This window comes from Eptesicus fuscus, chromosome 4 (assembly GCF_027574615.1).
Source record: "Eptesicus fuscus isolate TK198812 chromosome 4, DD_ASM_mEF_20220401, whole genome shotgun sequence".
Lineage (NCBI taxonomy): Eukaryota > Metazoa > Chordata > Mammalia > Chiroptera > Vespertilionidae > Eptesicus > Eptesicus fuscus.
This window is the reverse complement of record NC_072476.1, coordinates 12016121-12032820: the sequence shown is the minus strand read 5'-3', so window position 1 is coordinate 12032820 and position 16700 is coordinate 12016121. Positions and strand designations below refer to the sequence as shown.

Below are 16700 nucleotides of genomic sequence, written 5' to 3'. Positions count from 1 at the left end.
ATTCATCTGTAATCTAAGTCAAACATGCAGAGGTTTGCAAAAATGTAACCTCTTGCTAGATTATGAGAAACAGAGTGTTTTTCATAAAAATATTTATGTTAACCTGTAATGGGTTTATTATTTTTATTCTTAAATATCTTTAAATTTTCTTAGTATTAATTTCTAATGCAGTCAACATTGGGGTGTGTGTGTATAACTCACATAAACAAACGTTCTTTGATGTCCTTAATAATTTTTAAGGAAGTAAAGGAGTCTTAAGACCAAAGCATTGGAGGGCTGCCAGCATGGACTACAGCCACACTGTTTTCCCCACACCGCCACCACCCAGCCCTCACCTCTCTCAGGTCTATCCCACATGTCACCTTCTCATCAAAGCCTTCCTGGCCCCTGGTCACAGTCACAGCCCCTGGGCTAGGGAATGTCTTGTCCTCATACTTCGCCTTGCTGGCTATCTGTGTCCCCACGGGATTATAAACTCGGGTGGGGCATGGGGTAGGGCTTTGTCTTGTTTGCAGTGGTCTCCCTGGTGCCTGGAGCAGGCCTGGCACAGGGTAGGCACTCAGTGATTGTCCGTGAGATGCATGAGTGAATGGGAAGGAGAAGACCAGGCAAGAAGCAAGGCCGTGGTGAGGGGCTCAGTATCAGTCATGTCAGGTGTCCAATGCCAAGGCAATCAGAGGTGACGTCTATAGGAGAGGGCCGGAAAAATCAAGGTGTGGTCCCAGGATGAAGAGGACATCTGCCACCCTGAGCAGGATCACATTCCCTAGGGCCGTGGTCGGCAAACCGCGGCTCGCGAACCACATGCGGCTCTTTGGCCCCTTGAGTGTGGCTCTTCCACAAAATACCACGGCCTGGGCGAGTCTATTTTGAAGAAGTGGCGTTAGAAGAAGTTGAAGTTTAAAAAACTTGGCTCTCAAAAGAAATTTCAATCGTTGTACTGTTGATATCTGGCTCTGTTGACTAATGAGTTTGCCGACCACTGCCCTAGGGCACAGGCACCCAGACTAGAGAAAAGACTGCAGGCCAAGCCTGGAGTGCCCAGCACCAGGGCCTGTGTCCCAGGGAGGGGGTCCTGAGGCTCACGGGCTTCCTTCCGACACATTCACGCAAACTCTCTTGCTTGATTTTCTCACACTTACCTTTCTCTCTTCGTCTGTAGCCAACATGGCGGCAGCCGTCGGGGGCTGCCTGTTCTTCTTTACTTACATCCCCTACTTCTTCGTTGCTCCTCGATACAACTGGATGACTCTTAGCCAGAAGCTCTTCTCCTGTCTCCTGTCCAATGTCGCCATGGCGATGGGAGCCCAACTCATTGGAAAATTTGAGGCCAAAGGTGAGTATTTTCCTTTTCACAAGCTGCCCTTGCTGATCAGTTACACCCACAGAGAGTCTGAGCGGAGGCACCTCCAACTCCCGTAATAGACACTTCGGGACAGCTAAGCGAGTGATGCGTTTGGAGGACAGGTTCTTGGCATCCACCACCTGGATGGTGTAGTCCCGGCTTTGAGTTCCCTCAAAGCTCTGCCTGGAACCAGCTGTTACTGCAGGAAAACACTGAATGTGAGCATCTATCTGCACCTGCTGACATGGGATTGCACTCGATTACCCGAGTCTCTGCCTGCAGCAGGAGGCGTTCAGAATTATTACACTCCAGGTCTCAAAGTCCATGTTTGGTTTTTTAAATAGCTGTTTATTTTTCAATTACAGTTGATGTACAATATTATATTAGTTTCAGTTATACAACCCAGTGATTAGACATTTATATAACTTATTATGTGATCACCCCCATAAATCTAGTACCCATCTAACACCATGCATAGCTATTACAATATTGTTGGCTATGCTGTACTTTACGTCCCCATGACTATTCTGTAACTACTAACTTGTACTTCTTAATCCCTTCACCTTTTTCACCCATCCCCCAAAACCCCCTCCCATCTGACAACCAGCAAAATGTTCTCTGTATCTTTGAGTCTGTTCTGCTTGTTCATTTATCTTGTTTTTAGATCCCACATATAAGTGAAATCATATGGCATTTGTCTTTCTCTGTTCTGTCAAAGTCCATGGGTTTTGATCCATGCCTCGTTCTCTGTAAAGTGGTACAATTAGCATCTCTCCCTTTCCTGGCCCCCTGCACCCTGCAGTGATTGGCAGTGAGGGTGAGGAGGCCTGAGGGAAAAACAAGGACAGACCAGAACATTGTTTTCTGGCTTCACTGGCAGGAAGTGAAATGCAATCTCCTTTCTACATGACTGACCTGTGTGCAATTTAAGATCATCTTGGCCCTGCCCCATCCAGATGGTCTCTTTTTCAGGATGAATGCTCCCGTTTCTTCCAACCACGCCATTCCTAGTTATTGTAGCTTCTGGTTGGGGCAAGTGGGGTCTATGGAAGGAGGCAGGTGGAGAGTCACAGGAACCTTCAGTGTGTCTTTATCTTTTCTTGTCTTAGTGTGGCTTTCTCTTTACTTAGAATTTTTTTCTTCAGTTGGCAATGTCTCCCAACACTTCCGTTTTAAATATGTGTTTCCAATGCTTAGTAGTGTGAAGTACACTGTGGACTTTTAATGCACCGTCCCTTTCAGGATTCAAATACTTTTTAAAAAGCCATTTACAGAGAAGAATATAACTGTATGACACCTTTCATTTTTCAAAGTTCTATACTGAATTTTCGTAAAACGGACTAATTTCTAGTTGTTTCAAAGTGAACATTGACCAAGGCCAGAGAGCAGCCATTTTCATCAGAGGTTCTCGAGCCAACAGGTCGCCTGGCTCCACAGAATGCCCAAGCTTCGTTTCAACTGTGCTGTTGCAAAACAAAGAGAAGACAAAACACTATGAGCACCACTAAATAGAGCTTTCTATGTGTCTAAAGCATTTTTCTGTTTTTAAAAAGACATATGAATTGCACACTGATCCAATATTGGGCTTATCCCAAATCACATATATGCATGCATATGTGTGTGCCTACTGTACATGTATATGTATATTACATATATAAATATTTGTCTATGTACATATGTTGTAAATCAAACGTGAGCCTGTCTAGTCAGTTAGTGAGCTTTTGCTAGCTCTATAATATCGATTTTGTAACTTACTCTTACCTTCAAGACCTGAAGAGCCCCAGCTGGTTTGGCTCAGTGAATAGAGCGTTGGCCTGTGGACTGAAGGGCCCCAGGTTTGATAACAGTCAAGGGCACATGCCCAGGTTGTGAGCTCGATCCCCAGTGTGGGGCGTGCAAGTGGCAGCCGATCAATGATACTTTCTCATCATTGATGTTTCTATCTCTCTCCTCTCCCTCCCTCTTTGAAATAAATAAAAAATATATATATATTTTTAAAAAATTACATTAAAAAAAAGACCTGAAGAGAGTCATCAGATTGGCTGTAAGAGCAGGGAGGGAGAAGTCACGCTGGCATTGCTGCTGGCGGGGAGAGGAGGGCTGCAGGTCCGTTCCAGGCCCATTTCCTGGTCTGTTTTCCAGGCACTGGCGTCCAGTGGCGAGACCTCCTGAGTCCCGTCAACGTGGATGATGACTTCTCCTTTGGGCAAGTGCTGGGCATGCTGCTGTTGGACTCTGTCCTCTACGGCCTGGTGACTTGGTATGTGGAGGCCATCTTCCCGGGGCAGTTCGGTGTGCCCCAGCCCTGGTACTTCTTCATCACGGTGAGTCCTGATATCCCTGCTCCTCATGCTGGCCACTGGGGGCGGGAGGGATGGGGGGCGGCACAGGTTTTCCCAACTCTTACTGTGACATTTGATGCCCTAGTTGGGCCAGGATATAGGACCTTCCCTGTGCTCCGTTGTGAGCAGTATATCCTAAGGGCCCTGAGGTGATCCCTGCCCTCCAGGGTCTGAGAGAGGGAGCTGGGCTGGCCCACCATCCGCAGCACCAGCACACCCTCACCCTCAGCCTCTTTCGGGTCACTTGTTGGGTTTTCTGTGCACAAAGTAAGGTGGCTTCTTGTAAAAATGATCGCATTGCTGGAATATACAGCACAGTCCCACTACCAGAGACAAACACTGCTGTCATTTTTTTATGTGTAGTTCTTCCGGTTTTTTCTAACATAGACTATCCTCTAGCATACGTGGATGTGTATATACCATACATACATTTGTTCTCAGACAAAGGCATCAGATTGTAAAAATGCTTCAAACTTGTTACTTTTTTAAACCTATGCTTAGATATCTTTTTTTATTATTATTGATTTTTTACAGAGAGGAAGAGAGAGGGATAGACAGTTAGAAACATCGATGATAGAGAAACATCAATCAGCTGCCTCCTGCACAACCCCTACTGGGGATGTGCCCGCAACCAAGGTACATGCCCTTGACCGGAATCGAACCCGGGACCTTTCAGTCCGCAGGCTGACGCTCTATCCACTGAGCCAAACCGGTTTCGGCAGTATGCTTAGATATCTTAAGCACACACATATATATGTCTATTTATAAATATACCTTTAGATTATTATCTATACATATTTATACATTTTGTTTTCTTTTTAAATATATCTATATTAAATATATGCATATATATGATCAACTTCCTTTTTTAATGACTGCACAGTATTTCATGGATGTCCCACCTTGTATTTTACGAATTCCCTATTGATGGTTAGTTAGGTGCCGCCTCAACTATTTATTCTTTGACTCAACAAGTATTTATCAAGTGTCCACTAAATATTTGAGCGAATCTAAAATGCCACTGATTCTTAGAGGCACTGTTACTTTATTACTAAGAAAGAAAAATAGCCCTAGCCGGTTTGGCTCAGTGGATAGAGCGTCGGCCTGCGGACTGAAGGGTCCCGGGTTCGATTCCAGTCAAGGGCACATGCCCAGGTTACCAGCTTGATCCCCAGTGGGATCAGTGATTCTCTCTCATCACTGATGTTTCTATCTTTCTCTCCCTCTCCCTTTCTCTCTGAAATCAATAAAAATAAATAAAAGAAAATTATTTTAAAAGTAAGAAAAATACAGTTAATATTTTAATACTGTGGCATACCATGATTTCTAAGACACAGTCTGATTTCAAAGTCACTTAAAACATGTGGTTCAAAACCAGTGGGTTATGGTGTGCCAGAACTACTCCAGGCATTGGAAATGCACTGGGGACATAACTGTGGGTTAAACAGTCTCCCCTCAAAGGCGTACCTCTACAGGGAGTTCTCCTAGGGCCCTGTTCTCACCTTACCTGTGAGCCTGTGTTACCTGTGCCCACAGGCCTCCCTCGAGGGTGGGGTATGGGTACGGTTTGTGGTTATAGTCTCATCCCTCACACAGCCTGTCCCTGTGATAGCCAGACTGAGGGCGAGAGTCATCCTCCAGACAGGGCGGGGCGGGGCTTCCTCACAGCCGAGGGAGGCGGGCCCTTTGGCTCCTCCTCTATAGTTCCTGAGATTCTATGGAGGAGAGTAAGGTGCAGTTGAGGGTGTGACGACACCGCCTCCTTCCTGTTCTATCCCGACATCGCTCTGGACTGGAACAGTCAATCCCCTTCCGTATTAACTGTCATTGTTTGCTTTTCCTCCTTGTCACATCTGAGTTGATATGACAGGACAGTGAGCTTAAGAGTTGTCGTCATGCCGTATGGCAGATTAGGAAGCTGAGGCTGAGTGCTTCCCTAGGAGTAGAGAGTGGGGGCTGTGCTGGATCCTGACCCCGCCCTGGGGCTCTAAGCAGCGTCTCCTCTGCGCAACATCGTGGGAGGGAAGGCCGAGGCCTGACTGCTGCCTGTGTTTAGCATGTCAGTTCATTGTTGCTCTGCTTGTCACAAACACAATGACCTGATCTGAATCAGCCCTCTGAGACCCCTCTGCTTTCCCATCTAGCCCTCGTATTGGTGCGGGCACCCAAGAACGGTTTTAGGGAAAGAGGAAGAAGACCACGACCCCGAGAAAGCCCTCAAGACAGAGTACTTTGAAGCTGAGCCAGAGAACCTGGTGGCCGGGATCAAGATCAAGCACATAGCCAAGGTGTCACACCCTGTGGGGACAGGCAGGGAAGGGGGCCTTCGGAGTCACAGGTGGTAAGACCTGCTGCCTTGCCTACGGCTCTCTCCAGGCTGGTGACTGTTCTCTGGGCCTGTGGCCTCCTGGATCCTCGGGGCTGCTCTCTGACCAGCTCTCCCCGGCACTGGCCACAACTCAGACTGTGTCACCAGGGCCCCGTGTGGAGACTGGGGGTTGAGGCAGTAACGCATGCCACTGCTCCGACTTAACCCCTCAGCAGCTTTGCAGTGAGTGACGCTGTGCTGGCTGCACAGCGATGCCTCGGCCTCACAAGCCTTTGATGCCGACACCAGGCATGTTGGGGAGCTGTTGGGGGTGGAGGAGTCAGAGAACAGCGGGAGGCAGCGTGGCCACCAACCAGCACTCTGTCCCAAACATGCGCCTCTCTGCCTGCTGACTAGTGATGGTGGGAGTGGGAGGGGCCCGTGGAGTAAGTTCCTGAGGGCCCCTGAAGTCCAGGGCCGCTCTGCCTTTCCTGCAGGTGTTCAGAGTGGGGAACAAGGGCAAGGCAGCCGTCAGAGACCTGAACCTGAACCTGTACGAGGGGCAGATTACTGTCCTACTCGGCCACAATGGTGCAGGAAAGACTACCACGCTCTCAATGCTCACAGGTGAGGGGCCACGTGGCCACCATGGCAGGAGCGAGGTGACCAGCAAGCCGCTCACAGGCCGGTCCTTGGGTGGATCGAGGTGAAACTGCAAGGACACGGCAAGGCCGTTGCGCCTCGTGCTGGCTGGCAGGGTATTCCGCCGAACTGAAGCCTTTGGTCTTCTCCTTGGCCGCAGGTCTTTTTCCCCCGACCAGTGGGCGGGCGTATATCAACGGGTATGAAATTTCACAAGACATGGCTCAGATCCGGAAAAGCCTGGGCCTTTGCCCACAGCACGACGTCCTGTTTGACAACCTGACAGTGGCAGAGCACCTGTATTTCTATGCTCAGGTGAGCCGGCAGAGCATGGCATTCAGAGCTTGTCCTCGTCATGTTTGTTCCTTAGTCGGCATGCTTGGGTTCCCCAGGCAGCCAGCTGAGCCCTTAGCCTCCCGGCAAACCAAACCTGCTCCGTGGAGCCCTCCCAGACCCTTGGAGTGGGGGAGGGGGAGGGAAGCCAGGACTTGGAGGCCCACACATGAAAGGAGGAGACAATGCCAAGGCTACGTGGTTCACTGGATGGCCCCTCAGAGGCCCCTCTCGAACTCTCCGTCCCCCGCTCTTTCAGCTGAAAGGCTTGTCCTGCCAGAAGTGCCCTGAAGAAGTCAAACAGATGCTGCACATCCTCGGTCTGGAGGACAAGCGGGACTCACGGAGCAGGTTCCTGAGCGGGGGGATGAAGCGCAAGCTGTCCATCGGCATCGCCCTCATAGCGGGCTCCAAGGTACAGGGCAGCGGGCCTGACCTCCTGAAGGACAAACACTTGGGGCCGTGGGTCCAGCGGTGTTGCCCTCTAGCTCCCACTCTGCCTGGGCTGGCTGCTGGCTCCGCAGCCGTGGCTCAGACACCTTGACCCTGGACACCCTGTATGGGCAGTTTGGCAAGGGCAGTCCTGCTGTGTCTTTGTGGACTTGAGCTGCACGGGCTGAGGATACGGCCAGCCCAGGCCTGTTCCCAGGCTGTGCCTCGCCCTCCAGGTCCTGATGCTGGATGAGCCCACCTCGGGCATGGACGCCATCTCCAGAAGGGCCATCTGGGACCTCCTTCAGCAGCAGAAAAGTGACCGCACCATCCTGCTGACCACCCACTTCATGGATGAGGCCGACCTGCTCGGGGACCGCATCGCCATCATGGCCAAGGGGGAGCTGCAGTGCTGCGGGTCTTCGCTGTTCCTCAAACAGAAATACGGTGAGTGGCCGAGGGTGGGGAGTGGGCTGAGCGGACCAACCTCCGTTCTATATGGGGTCAGTGTCACTGACCCAGTGTGCTGAACAAAGTGTCCACTGTTGGCTGGGTCGGCGTTCTCAGTGGTTAGAGCGTTGGCCTATCCACCAAAGGGTTGTGGGTTCGATCCCTGGCCCCAGTAGGGGTGCATGTGGGAGGCAACCAATCCATGTGTCTCTATCACATCTCTCTCTCCCTCCCTGCCTCCTTTCCACTTTCTCTAAAAATCAATGAAAAAATACCCTCGGGTGATAGGCCCCTGAGATCAGACAGGGAGAGGCCTTCCCTAGACTTCTGTCTGCTACCTCTGGGTGGAGACCCGAGGCCCCAGGCAGAGGAGGTTGTAAGAGCGAAGAGGGAGGGAAGTGGAGCAGATTGTCCTGATTGGATTAGAATAATAACCAGTCACGGTGAGTGGAGCAGCAGGTGAGGATCGGGCTGCCCAGAGCAGCAGTGCTCTTGGAGAGGCCAAGCCGTGTGCCAGCATTGCAGCTCTCACACCAGCAAGTGGCCTACGACCTGATCCAGGGCTGGTGGGTCGCATGTGGAATCAGGATCCTCTTTGCTATGTAGGCATGATTTTTCTCAAGGGCAGCTCCTGGTCCAATGTGCCAGGTCCCATCCACCTTCTGCCAGTGGGAAGGAGCAAAGACAGAAGACAAGATACCTCAGGAGTTGCACACCTTCCCCTGGTCAGCACACAGTCCTGTCAAGTAGATGGTGACCCAGTGTGGTCACCATCAGGCTGGTGGAGACTGGACAGGGTGGCCTCCACCCTGGGGTTCCATTACTGAGAAAGCAGCGTCTTGGGGACAGTATCTTCCACAGCCTCTGAGACTTGAAGTCTGAAGCCTGGCCTGGTTTCACCTCCTTACCATGCTCAGCGCCCACATTTTCCAGCATCTCTTCCCAGCTAGGGAGCAGGAGGCAAGACCCGCAGGATAGCTCTGAGGAGTTCTGAGAGGCCCCCTGCTCTCCAGCCCCTTTCCCATGAGCCTGCCATGGCCGTGAGCCTGAGGACCCTGGGTAGGCCAGGAAACGTGGGCGACAGCCTCATGTGGGGCTCCGCTGTGTTGCAGGTGCAGGCTACCACATGACACTGGTGAAGGAGCCTCACTGCAACCCGGAGGGCATCTCCCGGCTCGTCTACCACCACATCCCCCACGCCTCCCTGGAGAGCAGCGCCGGAGCGGAGCTGTCGTTCATCCTTCCCAAGGAGAGCACGCACAGGTACATGTCCCAGAGAGCGCGCACGTGCAGATCAGAGGAGGGGGCTCGGTGGGCTTTGAGGGCTCCATGCTCAGAGTCACCCACCTGCACCTGTCAGGCCTGGCCAGTGGGCGTCTCTCAGGTCCTGGGCCTGTGACAGTCAGCACAGTCAGCATGGTGAATCTGCTTGCTGGGTCTAGGGTGCCAGGCCTCCCTGTGCAGTTGGGCTGGGAGAAACACCACTCGTACCTGAGAAGCAGAGAAGTGTCTTACTCATCAAAAGGGAGCTCAGTGCATTGGTCACACCGGGCGAAGCATGCACAGCCACCCATCCAGAGTTCTCTGTGGAATTGCGAATTTGTGTAAGAAGACATACAAATTCGACACATGTCTCATCAACGGTGCAGACTACCAGTGTGGGGAGATAAAAAACCAAACTTGATTCACATTCTGAAACTTTGTGACATAAATCTTAAAAGTACTTTTAATCTTGCTACAAGTCCAATTGAGTAATGTGTTGTTGTTTTTAATATATTTTTATTGATTTCAGAGAAGAAGGGAGAGAGAGTTAGAAACACCAGTGATGAGAGAGAATCATTGATCAGCTGCCTCCTGCATGCCCCCTACTGGGGATCGAGCCTGAAACCTAGGCATATGCCCTTGGCTGGAATTGAACCCAGAACCCTTCAGTCTGCAGGCTGACACTCTATCCACTGAGCCAAACCAGCTAGGGCTAGTAATGTGGTTTTAATAGCCACATAATAGTCCCTGACACAGATATATCATAATTTGTACATAACGCTACTCTATTATCACATGCTCATGGTTTTCCAAAACAATATGCTAATGAGCATCCTTCTAGAAAACTCTTTGTCCATATTTCCAGTGATCCCCTTAGGATAGATTCCCAAAAGTGGGGTAAATAAGACCAAATTACCTTCTAGAAAGGTGGTGTGTTTAGCTTTCCCATCAGCGTGATAAAAGAGTGTCCATTGTACTCCACAGTTGCCAGGTTTGAATAAATTTTTAAAAAATATTTGTGTATCTGATGGGTGAAAAATGGTATATACTCACTTAACTGGCATTTTGTATTTCTTCCATTCCTGCTGGTGGGAGGTTTAATATATTCAGTGCTTTTGTGTGTGTGTGTGTGTGTGTGTGTGTGTGTGTGTGTGTGTGTGTTAATTTATTTCAGAGAGGAAGGAAGAGGGAGAAAGAGAGATAGAAACATCAATGATGAGAGAGAATCATTGATTGGCTGCTTCGTGCACATTGGGGATGGAGCCCGCAACCTGGGCATGTGCCCTTGACCTGAATCGAACCTGGGACCCTTCAGTCCGCAGGCCGACGCTCTATCCACTGAGCCAAACCAGCCAGGGCCTTCCTGGTTTTTAAGCCTTGCTTTTTCTGCATATTATGTGTTCATATCTCTTTCTTACTTACCAGTCAGAGTGTTTTATATGTAGTTGACCCTTGGACAACGTAGAGCTTAGGGGCACTGACTCCCCTACCCCTGCACATTAAGAAATCCACATATAAATTTTAACTCCCCAAAACTTAGCTACTAATAATAGCATACTAATAAATAGCTACTAATAATAGTTTACCAAATGCCTTACGGGTAACATAAAGACTTGATAAACTCGTGTTTTTTATGTTATATTATTACACTTTGTTGTACGTATTTGTACAACAAAATACACTAGAGAAAAGAAAATGTCAATAAGAAAATCAGAAGGGCCCTAACCGGTTTGGCTCAGTGGATAGAGCGTCGGCCTGTGGACTCAAGGGTCCCAGGTTCGATTCCGGTCAAGGGCATGTACCTTGGTTGCGGGCACATCCCCAGTAGGGGGTGTGCAAGAGGCAGCTGATGGATGTTTCTCTCTCATCGATGTTTCTAACTCTCTATCCCTCTCTCTTCCTCTCTGTAAAAAATCAATAAAATGTATTTTTTTTTAAAAAAAAAAAGAAAATCAGAAGGAAGAGAAAATACATTTATAGTACTATTTTGGTTTTTATTTTTGTTTTCTTTTTTGTTTTTTTAAAATATATTTTATTGATTTTTTACAGAGAGGAAGAGAGAGGGATAGAGAGTTAGAAACATTGATGATAGAGAAACATCCATCAGCTGCCTCTTGCACACCCCCTACTGGGGATGTGCCCGCAACCAAGGTACATGCCCTTGACCGGAATCGAACCTGGGACCTTTCAATCTGCAGGCCGATGCTCTATCCACTGAGCCAAACTGGTTTCGACTATTTTTGTTTTTTTGGTTTTTTAGAGAGAGAGAGGAAGGGAGAGAGAAATATCAATATGAGAGAGAAACATTGATCTTCTGCCTCCTGTATGCACCCCAACTGGGGACCAAACTTGCAACTTGGGTATGTGCCTGACCAGGAATCAAACCTGCCACCTCTTGGTGTACAGGGTGCGCTCCAACCAACTGAGTCACACCGGCCAAAGTTATGTATTTTTGGAAAAATTTTGCATGTAAGTGGACCCATTAATATCATGTTGAGAATTAATATCGACCATTTTTGTTGCAACTTTTCCAATTTTGTAGTTGTCTAATTTTGTGGGATTTTTTCCATGCAGATACTTTACATTTACTTTTTTAAATTTTATGTTTTGTTTTGTTTTATTGCTGTTAGAGAGGTAGGGAGAGGGAGAGGGAGAAAGAGAGAAACATTGATTGGTTGCCTCCCATACCAGGAATTCACCCGCAATGCCGGCATGTACCCCGACTGAGAATTGAACCGGCAACCCTTCAGTGCACAGGATGACAATCCAGCCAACCAAGCCACACTGGCCAGGGCAGCCTCTTTACATTTAATGGGTTATATCTTCTCCCTTGTGATTTCTTTTTAGAAAATGTTTTCCCTGCCCTGCAATCAAATAAATATTCACCAATTGCTTTTGGTTGGTTTTATGATCTCATGTAGGTGTATACTATCAAAGAATGCCTTTGTACACATTACATGGAAACAAAGAGGGGTCAGGGAACCCTGGCTGGATAGCTCAGCTGGTTAGATCATCCCCCGGATATGCCAAGGTTGTGGGTTTGATCCCTGGTCAAAGCAAATAAGTAGAACAACAAATCTCTCTCTCTCTCTCTCTCTCTCTCTCTTTTTCTCCCCTTTCCTCCCTCCCTCCTCCCCTCCTTCCTTCTTTCTTTCTCAAGTCAATTTTTTTTAAAGGCAGGGAACAACTTTCCTTTTTTTTTTTTTTTTCAAAATGGCATTTCAAGGAGCTCACTTCTTTTGTCCCTCCCCACACTACACGGAGGTGATTATTTAGGAATGAAGTGTCTGGAAAGTCATTGAGAAGGAACTCATCACTCCGGATCTTTTTTCAGGTTTGAAAGTCTTTTTGCTAAACTGGAGAAGAAGCAGAAGGAGCTGGGCATTGCCAGCTTTGGGGCCTCTGTCACTACCATGGAGGAAGTCTTCTTACGGTCAGTAAGTGTGTATTCCCATTAGTCAAAGACTCAGCAATGTGGATGATTTTTTTTTCTACTGCTATTTACTTATTTAATGACTAGGGGCCCAGTGCATGAATTCGTGCACCTTGAAAGGCTGTGGTGGGGGGCTGTGGTGGGCACAGGGGCGGGTCTCGATCCATCCTCTGCACCCCACCCAGCCCCTTCCGCCGCAGCCCCTGGTCCCCTGTCTGCTGGCAGCCCTGCTCCCAGCCCCACCGCTCCCACGTGCTATGCTGATGGCGCCAGCCCCACTTGCTTACAGCGGCGTGGAGCGATTGGGGCCAGCACCAGCAGTGGGTGCAAGTGGCAGCTGCTGCCTCAATCGCCCCTCAGGAGCAGGGGGAGGTGGAGAAGCCCTCAGGGGCAATTGGAGCCTGCAGCCTCCTCTCGCACCTGCTGACAGTGCCGAGCGATCAGGACTGGCATTGTGCGCTGGCAGCAGGTGCAAGTGGCAACTCTGGCGCCGGCAGTGGGTGCGAGTGAGGCCAGCGCTAGCAGCAGGTGCGAGCACCGGGTGGGACTGCGGTGCACAGGAGCAAAGAATTTTCAGTAACCACCAGAGGCTCGCCCCGATGACAGCGACCAGTGCCCACCTTGGTCTGGAGCCCCCGCTCACCTGCTCCACCATCTCTCCATGGTTGACGCCCGCCATGTTCCGTGCTCTGCCGCCTGCTGCCAATGCCCGCCATGTTCCTCACGCGCCCCCTGGTGGTCAGCGCACATCATAGCGACTGGTTGTTCGGTTATTCCACCGTTTGATCTATCTGCATATTAACCTTTTATTATATAGGATATTGTTTATAATATCTTGTAGAGTTGAACCAGAGATCAGCATTACAATTTGTGAATGGATGGTTTTTTTAGAGTGTAACGATAAAGCAGTCCTCTCAATTATATCTCTAACACCCATCTGAGGGTGGACGGATGCCTGGGGTGGAAGCAGGGCAGTAGGCCAGCTATCAGAGCCCGAGTTTGAATCATGACTCTGTTATTAAGACCGCATGAACTCAGTGAGGTTTCTGACATGCACAGCAATTTAGAAAGCGGAGAGCAGCTGTGCTCCGATCCTGTTGGGAGTGTGTGCGCTTCCCCCGGGGTCTCTCTTGGAAGCACCTCAGCAACCACAGGCTGGCCAAGCTCCTCTCAGGTTTAGGCAGTGGTCCAGAGCGTGCCTCCATCCCTAATGAAGACGTGAAATTTAGCATTCAGACCTTCAGAACTGCAGGGTGAGCTCAATACGACGGACACGTGTGTCAGACATTTGTCGGATGCTTATTTGACAGACATAGTGTTAAGAACTAGAAATGCAAAGAAATAGAATGTGAGGGAGGGATTTTTCCTTGAGGGCCCATGCCTAGAGCAGGCAACAGATTAAGTGGGTGTAAACACAGTGTAGCTATCATGACCCAAGCCTCCTTGTTTCCCCTGGGAAAGCCCTGATTATTAATGCTGACCTTGGTCAGGCTCCCCATGAGACCGAGGTCCCCATGAGCAGGGTCCCTGTCTGCTTGTCTTTCTCTCCTGGACTTTGCTTGGCTGCAATAGCTGGTGTTCCGGAGGTATTTACTGATGAATGAATGCATGCACAAACCAGCCAAGGAAGCTGATGGCATTCTACTTCAGTGCCTCTGACAATCGCCCTCTTTTCCCCACCTCTGCTTCCCTTCTCTGTGAAACAATAGCTTCTCCCTCCCTTATGACCAGGCCTCGTGTGTTTGGTGCAGGGTCGGTAAGCTGGTAGACACCAGCATGGACATCCAGGCCATCCAGCTGCCTGCCCTGCAGTACCAGCACGAGAGGCGGGCAAGCGACTGGGCACTGGACAGCAACCTGTGTGGGACAATGGACCCAACTGACGGCATCGGCGCCCTGATTGAGGATTGCACCGCCATCAAGCTCAACACAGGGGTGAGTGCTGGGGGCTGGAGCCAGGCAGTGCAAGAGGATTGAGAGACCCCTGAGTCCCCCGTGTTAAGTGTCCATGAGGGTAGATGTGGACTTCAGGAGGGTCAGTGTGCCAGGAAGAGGGTAGATTACAGCTCGTGCTCCCAGGGGTTGGCAAAGAGAAGGAAAACCTGGAGCATTTTTATCGAGCAGTTGTAATTTCTTGATCTTCTAACTTGGCCCCTTATGAATAAGAGGGGAGTTTTTGCTTATGATGCTGACAGTGCTCCCTTCACCAAGATCTTGACGTGTGCCAGCATGGGCTGAGGTAGAAGCAGCACTGGTTCCGTTTTATGGACAGAAAACAGAGGCCTGAGCCAAGGTTGCATGGTCAGCATGTGGCAGACCCGGGGATTGGTTCCTGTGACCCCCCCCACACTTAGGAAGGCAGTAAAGAGGTGAAGTTGGGGAATATGGGCAGCTGAGGGGCTTTTTTTGTCCTCTGCAAGCGCAGCCGGTGTCCTCATACCAGTAGCAAGGGGAGGCAGAGGCCTCAGCAGGAGAGCTGTGGGACCGCAGCCAGTCCCCTAATTCCTGTGACAAGGAAACAGTGCCTGCCCTGCCTCCAGGCTGTTGCAAGACCCCCTGAGGCTCACATCAGGACCTGCAGGGACACGAACACACGTGTCCTGCATGTCACTGACTGAGCCCTGCAAGAAGTTCGGGGGCCCCAGGGCACAAAGTCAGCCAAAGGCCCCAGGCTCACGTGGGAACCATGCCTGCTGCTGGTCAGATGCTGGCTCCTGAGTGGCAGCCGTGTCACCTCGTCCCCTCTGCTGCAGCTCACCCTCTACGGCCAGCAGTTCTTGGCCATGTTCCTAAAGAAGGCCACATACAGCTGGCGGGAGTGGAAGATGGTGGCCGCCCAGGTGCTGGTCCCTGTGATGTCCATCACCCTGGCCCTCCTGGCCATCAACTACTCCTCCGAGATCTTTGACGACCCCCTCCTGAAGCTGACCTTGGGCGAGTACGGCAGAACCGTTGTGCCCTTCTCGGTGCCTGGGGCCTCTCGGCTGGATCAGCAACTGTCTGAGCATCTGAAGGACATGCTGCAGGCTGAGGGCCAGGAGCCGCGTGAAGTGCTGGGTAAGGGGCACCCCTGGGGCTCAGGACCCAAGCTGCACTGGTAGAGCGCTGCAGATATTGGGGGTAGTTAGTTCTTCTCTACCCTGTGCACCACAGGCCCCCTGCTCCCCCACCCACCCCATCCCATCATGACAACCAGAAATGCCTCCAGACATTGTCAGGTCTCCCCTGGGGGAGAAAATGGTTGCACTGAGTCAGAAGAAGACACGAGACAGCATCTCTAGGGCCAGATTTTGTCCAAGGAGTCATTTCCTGAAGTTTTATATTTAGGCCCATTCAAAGGAAATGTGAAGCTTCCATGACCTTTACGTTGCCTTTTCTTTGCTGCTGGCTGGTCACAGTATGCGTTAATGTGACACAGTGTTTTCTTCCATCATCCTAAAACCAAAACCATCCCATGTCCCCAGTGGTGGCAGTTGGACACTGACCTGGGTTTAGAGCTGGCATCACTCCAGTGACATGGACTATGCTTGAAGGTTTTCTCCCCTCACTGCTCCCCTCCCACTTCCTGGCCAGCTACTTAGAGATTCAGTATCCTGAATGGTCACAAAATCTTCTTTAGCTAAGTGAATGGGCAGCCTAGAATGGGCTGGCACTGTGCTGGGCACTGTGCTGGGCAGGAGCTCCTGCAGCCCAGAGTCCCCACTTGGCCCTGCCAGTGACTGTGACCCTGACTAGCCCCATTGAAACAGTGGTGGGTGCCCCTCTTTGTCACCCCACTGGCCCAAAAGATTGTGGGGCTTTGTCACCCCATGTGCCCCAGCCTGTTTTCTGGCTGTCACCCAGCCTGGCCCAAAGATTGTGGGGCTCTCATGGTGCGCAGTGGCTCTGGGGATTCAGGACGCTGCCATAGATGCCCCGGCCTGAGTCCATCTGGAAGGTTAAATTGCCTGCTCCCTCGTCGAACGTGGGGCCTTTTGTTTCTCACTCCTCACTGCGTGGTTTTTTACACTGTACTTAAAAACATCCGACCTTCGGTAATGACAACAGGCCTTGATGGAAGCCAGTGCAAATATCGGTACTAGGATTCACTGATGTGCCCCTATCCCCTTGCTGACCCTTGGGTCCTGCAGAATAGGTGTCATCGCTGTACCC

General features: G+C 50.3%; 1 protein-coding gene across 1 annotated transcript in view; it reads left to right on the top strand.

Annotated features, from left to right (window-relative positions):
• ABCA3 (ATP binding cassette subfamily A member 3) overlaps positions 1–16700 on the top strand; it is a 49594-nt gene that overhangs the window by 20832 nt on the left and 12062 nt on the right. The window contains exons 10-20 of the mRNA XM_028153003.2: positions 1163–1336; positions 3488–3669; positions 5832–5975; positions 6493–6622; positions 6798–6952; positions 7230–7385; positions 7639–7849; positions 8965–9115; positions 12450–12548; positions 14300–14483; positions 15302–15605. Of these exons, the coding sequence (XP_028008804.2) occupies positions 1163–1336; positions 3488–3669; positions 5832–5975; positions 6493–6622; positions 6798–6952; positions 7230–7385; positions 7639–7849; positions 8965–9115; positions 12450–12548; positions 14300–14483; positions 15302–15605 (1890 nt within the window). The remainder of the gene's footprint in view (positions 1–1162; positions 1337–3487; positions 3670–5831; positions 5976–6492; positions 6623–6797; positions 6953–7229; positions 7386–7638; positions 7850–8964; positions 9116–12449; positions 12549–14299; positions 14484–15301; positions 15606–16700) is intronic.